Below are 6845 nucleotides of genomic sequence, written 5' to 3'. Positions count from 1 at the left end.
TCAGAGTACACATGTACCTTTGAAGTACCAAACATTGTGCAAGTGGTAAGACACAAAGAGATTCGAACAATATATGATATGATAGGGTTACCCATACCACTATGTGTTTTGGTGTTTGTGTGTGTATGTCTCACCCCTCTAAAAAACAAAAACAAAAGGTATAAAATAATAAAGGACCTTTTTATTATTATCTCTCTAACAACTAATATTCTACTCGTAAATTCTTCTAACCGTCTGACACCTATCGTAGAATTTGAATCCTCGACCTCCAAAAAAAATTGAACACCTATGACGCCACCAAATGCTATTGGGTCAAATGCCCTTAGCTACAGGTGTGTTCTTCAAGGTCTTTTTGTGTGTGTGTGTGTGTGGGTGGGGGGGGGGGGGGGGTTGGATGGTTAAAATTGACCTGATAACCGGCTCATTGAAGGTTTGTACTTAATCAAGCTCAGGTTATTCAGGTTCGGATGACTTCGTATTCAGACCGGGTTTTGATTAAAAATGATATCTCTATCTTGGTGATAACAATAACTTTTTTTTTAAAACCCTTCAAATGAGCTACTGGCTAAATTCATTACATAGAGTTACACTCCGGGAAAAACTCTCTCCTAAGACCAACGGTCTTGAACACTTGCCCGAAGGCACGATAGCTCAGTGAGATAAAATCCGTTCAATTTAAGGATACAACTATTGAACGTCAGCACGCCACTTACTCGCCCAATCCTCATCATCACTTTCATGCCATTAAAACTAAATACATACCGGTAGAAGGAATCAAACCTATCATCAGCCGCTCAATGACAAAATAATAATAATAATAATAAAGAAAAACTCTTCACCTATTTCAGGAGCCAACACATCACCTTCATCCCACCTCTTTCTCTTTCTAAGATCCCATACAAATTCACAGGCACACACACAGCCACATCACACACCCATAATAATAATATTCATCATCATCATAAAAGGTTCAAGATTCACCCAATTCAACCCCAAATCTCCACACCCACCAACCCAATTCACCAATATGCATTACTGGTCTCCTTCATTAGACGTCGATCATGAATTTGAAAAACTTGTTCACCGTATGCATCCACCCAGGTATTAAAATTAAAAAATATATAATATATAAATTATAATATGAATTGCTATAATTGACAGCCAATTGTGTATTTGGATGTTGAAATTTGATTAAATTAACCGGATTTTGGATAACTTTATTCTTGGATATGTGTTATCCAGGGTAACGGTTGATCATATCACGGATAAGAGATTCACGCTGGTTAAGGTGGATAGTGCGAATAAGCGTGGGAGTTTATTGGAAGTGGTGCAAGTTTTGACGGATATGAATTTGTTGATTAAACGGGCCTATATTTCTTCTGATGGTGGATGGTTCATGGATGGTAATTATCAGCTTTGTAGAAATCGCTAGGCGCTGGTTGGGTGGTTGGCTGTGGGATAGAGACTAACGATAACGATTAATCAGGAATTCGGGATTAATTGGTTTGGAATTTATATGTAAATTTTCGAATATACATATATACTCCATTCCAAATTTTGTATATAATTTTTTTAATTTTTACCGAATTTGACAAATGGGGATTTATCGGCAGGGCGATTTTTACAACTAGTATTAATATTAATACTATTATTATTAAATTTGTTTGATGGATTTATGTTTTTTTTAATCTGATAATTAATCATATTGGAGTTTTTATATGTGAATTTTCGAATATACATTTTGTATATAAAATTTTAATTTTGACACATTTTTGACAAATGGGGATTAATCGGCACAGTGCCTAGTCAGGATTTTTATAGCTATTATTATTATTAAATATGTGTGGTGGATTTATGTTTTTTTTCTTTTAATTATATTGATTATTTTTTGTTTTGTTTGAATTGGATTTGTTTTGTTGGAATTTGTTGTAGTGTTTCATGTTACGGATCAATATGGAAATAAGTTGTCTGGAGATGATGTTGCGGATCGAATCCAGCAGGTATTGAATTTATGCGTGTTTATAGCTTATAAATCGTTAGATCGATTGAATAAATTCGACAAGTTTAATTGGTTTGAGATTTGAATGATTTGGTTCACGGTACAAATTTTTGGGTTCTATGGTATGACGGTTCGATTGGGGATTTAAATATTTATTTTTCTTTTACTTTTGGAATTTGTATTTTAAGGATATATTATAATCATAAATTATTTTTATTATTTTAATTTTTTTAGTAGAAATAGTTGATTTATAAAATAATAATAAAAAATAGTTCAAACCATCAAATCAAACCGTTATACCGCGAACCGGGAAAACGGTACCCGATTGGTTTGTTGTTTCATAAAACCATAATTAAGAGTTTGACTTAAAATTTTCGTCAAAACCAGTTGAATTGGACATTGATGTTGAAACTAATAATCTCATTTTAAATTTAATATTTTTAAAAAAATCTACTTTTTTGACCGTGCTATGTTATGTTGTGTTGTGTTGCAGTCACTTGGACCAAGGGGTTGTAGCTTCCGGTCCCTAAGAGGCTCAGTCGGGGTCCAGTACGCATCCGAAAACACAACAATCGAGCTGACCGGTCGTGACCGACCCGGCTTACTTTCAGAGATCTTTGCAGTCCTTACCGACCTCAAATGCAACGTGGTCGCTTCCGAAATATGGACCCACAATTCACGAATGGCATCAATCGTCTACATCACCGAAGAAGCAACCAATCTTCCAATCAATGATCCAGACCGACTAGCCAAAATCAAACAACTTTTACTATACGTTCTCAAAGGTGATCTAGACCGACGTGGTGCACAAACCGCGGTCTCTGTGGGGTCCACTCACACACAACGACGGTTGCACCAGTTGATGTATGCGGATCGGGATTATGATACAGATGAATATGACATTGTACCCGACGGGTCCAGTAGCCACAAACCGGTAGTGACGGTTGAAAACTGTGTCGAAAAAGGGTACACCGTCGTTAATTTACGGTGTCCGGATCGGCCTAAGTTACTGTTTGACACGGTTTGCACATTAACGGATATGCAATATGTGGTGTTTCATGCTACCATAATTGCTGAAGGCTCTGAGGCTTTACAGGTAATGTTTTGTAACACAATGCATTAATATTGTTTTAATAATTTGATAAGAGTCCCTTGTGACTTTAAACGTGTGATATTTTTTATATTTTGTGTGCTAATCGTGTTTATTTGTTTTAATTACAGGAGTTTTACATTCGGCATACTGATGGATGCCCCATCAGTTCAGAAGCCGAGAGGCAACGAGTAATTCATTGCCTTGAGGCAGCCGTCAAGAGACGAGTCTCGAAGGTATCAAACCAAAAATTCTATGATTTGATGTTGTTTACTGATTATTGCGAGCTAAAATCGCAATAATCAGATTTTGATGTTTCGATAAACAGATTTTTACTTTTTATAATTTAAATATTTATGAGTTAAATATTTTATCAACAAAATTAATTATCAAATGTTTAAATATTATCTTTTTGCCACGTTACTATTTTTAATTCTCACCAGAATGTCTTTTTGTTAGTGTTTTCTATTGGTTTCTTAAAACAATAAATATATTAAAAAAACCATGTTCAAACTTCAAACTCAAATTCTTTTATTATTACAACTTTAACATAAAAGTTTGTTACATGTGATTTATAGGGCTTAAGACTAGAACTATGTGGTGAAGACAGGGTCGGGTTATTATCCGATGTGACTCGGATCTTTAGAGAGAACGGGCTTTCAGTAACTCGGGCCGAGGTGAAAACCAGAGGATCCAAAGCTGTAAACGCTTTCTATGTGATTGATTCATCTGGTGATGAAGTTAAAAGTGAAACAATTGAAGCAGTTAGAAACGCAATTGGGGAGATCGTACTTAAAGTGAACGAAGATGAAATGTTAACATGCTCGAAATCTCCAGGGCAACGAACGGGTGGGTTTTCGTTGGGTAATCTTTTTAGGAACCAGTCTGAAAGGTTCCTTTACAATTTGGGACTCATTAGATCTTGTTCAGAAGTGGCTTGAATTTAGGATTTAGAAAAGAATGTAGGATATATTGTATGTTTCTTTTCTTCAATTGTAGATTCTTGATTCTCTAGGCTCATTGTAAATATACACATGAATGGCTTTTAAGTTTCGAATTTAAACGTTAAGGGTGATATTGTAATAGCAATGCTTGTAGCATAACTAATTTTAAGTAAAGAATTATAAGAAACACATAATACACATGTATTGTGTAAGTAGTGCACGGAAAATAATTTGAAGCCGCGGGAGAGGGAATATTAAATGTCTCATTATAGCTAAAATATAATATTCAAAGCATCATGTAATTTTTTTTTATTTTTTATTTTTAAGAGTTTTGTATTTAAAATTAGTTTTGTATTAAAAACCGGTGACATATGTCAACAAAAGGTGTTACGAGAAAAAAATTTTATATATAATTACTTAGTTATTTTAGCTTGAGACCTTAACTCTAGGTAGTTCTAACCTCTTAGTTGTTTTTACCTAATGATTTTTTTTTTAATTAGTTAGTCAAGATTTCAAGTATGTAAACATGTCATCTTCATTCAGTTTTCAGTACGGTCTCACGAACTACGTATCAAACGCTTCTATTGTTTCACTTTTAACTTCATTGCCCGAGCACATAGGATGTATTTACACCTTCAGATTCTTTGATTTTGGGTCGCCAATAAAGAGGATAATAGTCTGTCGAAGGGTTTATTTAAGGGGGGTTTTTAAACAGATTTGCCTCTCAAATATTTACAATATATTTATTATTGTTTTTATTAATAATTATATAAACCACATGGTTAAGTTTAAACTAGTGCTATTCAACTTGCTTGTTATGGCAACAGAAATTTAGGGGTTGTTTGGTTCATTCAGATCTGAATGAGCCTCTGTCCCATTCAGCAACAACATGAGTCTGAATGATTCAGACCCAATATTTAACTATTCAGATGCTTTTCTGTCTGGAACCAACCAGTCTGAAGTCTGAATGAATCAGATGTTTCCATCTGAATGGTTCCATTCAGACGTAAACAAACAGTCGGTCGCAATTCAGCTTGTTACGGTATCAGTTTGGTTCATCACAATATCAGTAGGATACCGGCAGTCGTTATAGTAACTGAAAAGAAAAGGCCGGAAAAATATCGAACATGTTAATTATAATTTTTCTTTAAAGAACTAATTGCAAACATTATGTATCTTATTTTAAGTAGTCAATATATTATCACTTTCAAGATATATTCTTACAAACTTTTAAGATTCAAGGGGAATTCAATTTTCGTCGTTTATTGACTAGTTGTGCAAGATAATATATTCAAAATATATATATATATATATATATATATATATATATATATTTTTGTAATATATTCACACTGCAACGCTTATCTAAAGAAGTAATAACTAACATATCTATAGGTTATAAATACGTAGAAGATTTGTATACTTCCTTTATATTACACATCGTTAGAAACTAATATCCTGAAAAGTACAAGCCTCACCTTTACTAAAAATAGTTGAAAGAGTATATAAAAGAGTATAAAGTTTATAAGATGTTATAGTTTCGATGCTACATGTAATCTATTTACGTATTCTATTAACGGTGTTAGGAGCACATGAAGAAGTATTCGAAAACCCAGTTCACATCATTCAATCAATTGACATCTCATTTTATTATTATTTTTATTATTATTATTATTATTATTATTATTATTATTATTATTATTATTATTATTATTATTATTATTATTATCTAAAAGTTTGCTAAATTTATAAGGGTGCTTTTGAAACCGATGAAACCAATGTGTTACAAGTTACAACCAATCAGATACATAATCATTTCACTCATCTAAACCAATTCGGGGGTTCGTAAAACTGAATTCCTTAATGGACTGAGTTTGTCGATTTCCTTTTCCTTTTAACAGCAAAAGCCTAAATACGCAGGATTACCATGACAAATAAATCACCCTTTTGCTGGAAAAACAGAACATTATGACTGACCGATTTACTATAGGCAATTTGGGAGGTTTAACTGATGGATCTGACGATGAATTGAAGGATGCCCCTGTCACCCTAATACATATGTAAAAACTTGTATAACATAAAAACTGTTGCGTAAATAACATGTTATGTTTTTTATTTCCTTCACTATTTTTTAATTTTTAAGATAAGGATGTCAATCGTTTATACTGATTCTGATGCTCTACTCTTGACTCACCCCTATCAAGAAGAAAACACACCACTGTATGAAAACCTTCGAGTCTGGTTTTTAACTTGAGACCTTTGAGATCTCAAGCCTTAACCATCACCCACATGTCATTGAACCACAAGGCCAATTGTTGTATTTAGTGACAACTAATCCTAGTTTGATCAATGATCCCCAACCCACGTGGTTGATGTGACTTATGAGACAATCAAAGACTTCATTTAAAAAAAAAGAAAAAAAAGGAGGTATCGGCTCAAGTCCCACTGGTGACAAAATATAAGGGTCATTCCAAGTAGCGTTTGCAATTCGTGTCTTAATAGGTTTAATATGTTTTAAGCGACGCGCTTAACAAAAGCATCAAACATGAATACGACTTGTTTAACTACTTTATATGGCATTATTGTAAGACAATTTTAAGTTTTATATACCAATAAAGGAAAATGATTTAGTCTAGCCTACTAATTTCAATTATTTAAGAAAATAAAAAAAATTACATACCTTTTTTTTTTTATTAACAGGCCTTATTGTATGTTAAACATGTACCCAATTGTCAGTCCTAGTTTCAAGTTTGACAATGGGTTTTCTCTTGAAAACGGAATAAAAATATCAGACGTGTCAATTATCCGTAAG

At 33.3% G+C, this 6845-nt stretch overlaps 1 protein-coding gene across 1 annotated transcript; it reads left to right on the top strand.

Annotated features, from left to right (window-relative positions):
• Positions 1-980: 980 nt before the first annotated feature.
• LOC143535194 (ACT domain-containing protein ACR4-like) lies at positions 981-4174 on the top strand. Its single transcript, XM_077029515.1, has 6 exons — positions 981-1101; positions 1243-1403; positions 1933-2000; positions 2493-3095; positions 3221-3325; positions 3668-4174. Exons 1-6 carry the CDS (start codon positions 1028-1030, stop codon positions 4028-4030), a joined length of 1374 nt encoding a protein of 457 aa, XP_076885630.1. The 5' UTR covers positions 981-1027; the 3' UTR covers positions 4031-4174.
• Positions 4175-6845: the final 2671 nt, after the last annotated feature.

Source organism: Bidens hawaiensis, unplaced genomic scaffold (assembly GCF_021521415.1).
Source record: "Bidens hawaiensis isolate Kalapana, Puna unplaced genomic scaffold, B.hawaiensis_p1.1 tig00010432_1, whole genome shotgun sequence".
In the NCBI taxonomy this organism is placed as follows: Eukaryota; Viridiplantae; Streptophyta; class Magnoliopsida; order Asterales; family Asteraceae; genus Bidens; species Bidens hawaiensis.
The sequence above is the reverse complement of the archived record's forward strand: the minus strand, read 5'-3'. Positions and strand labels throughout refer to the sequence as shown.

Excerpts from the sequence above, each read along its gene's own strand:
- LOC143535194 (XM_077029515.1), top strand. The coding sequence starts at position 1,028 with ATGCATTACTGGTCTCCTTCATTAGACGTCGATCATGAATTTGAAAAA. Across the intron at positions 1,102-1,242 it reads CACCGTATGCATCCACCCAG|GGTAACGGTTGATCATATCA; the intron begins GTATTAAAATTA and ends TGTGTTATCCAG. Across the intron at positions 3,326-3,667 it reads TCAAGAGACGAGTCTCGAAG|GGCTTAAGACTAGAACTATG; the intron begins GTATCAAACCAA and ends TGTGATTTATAG.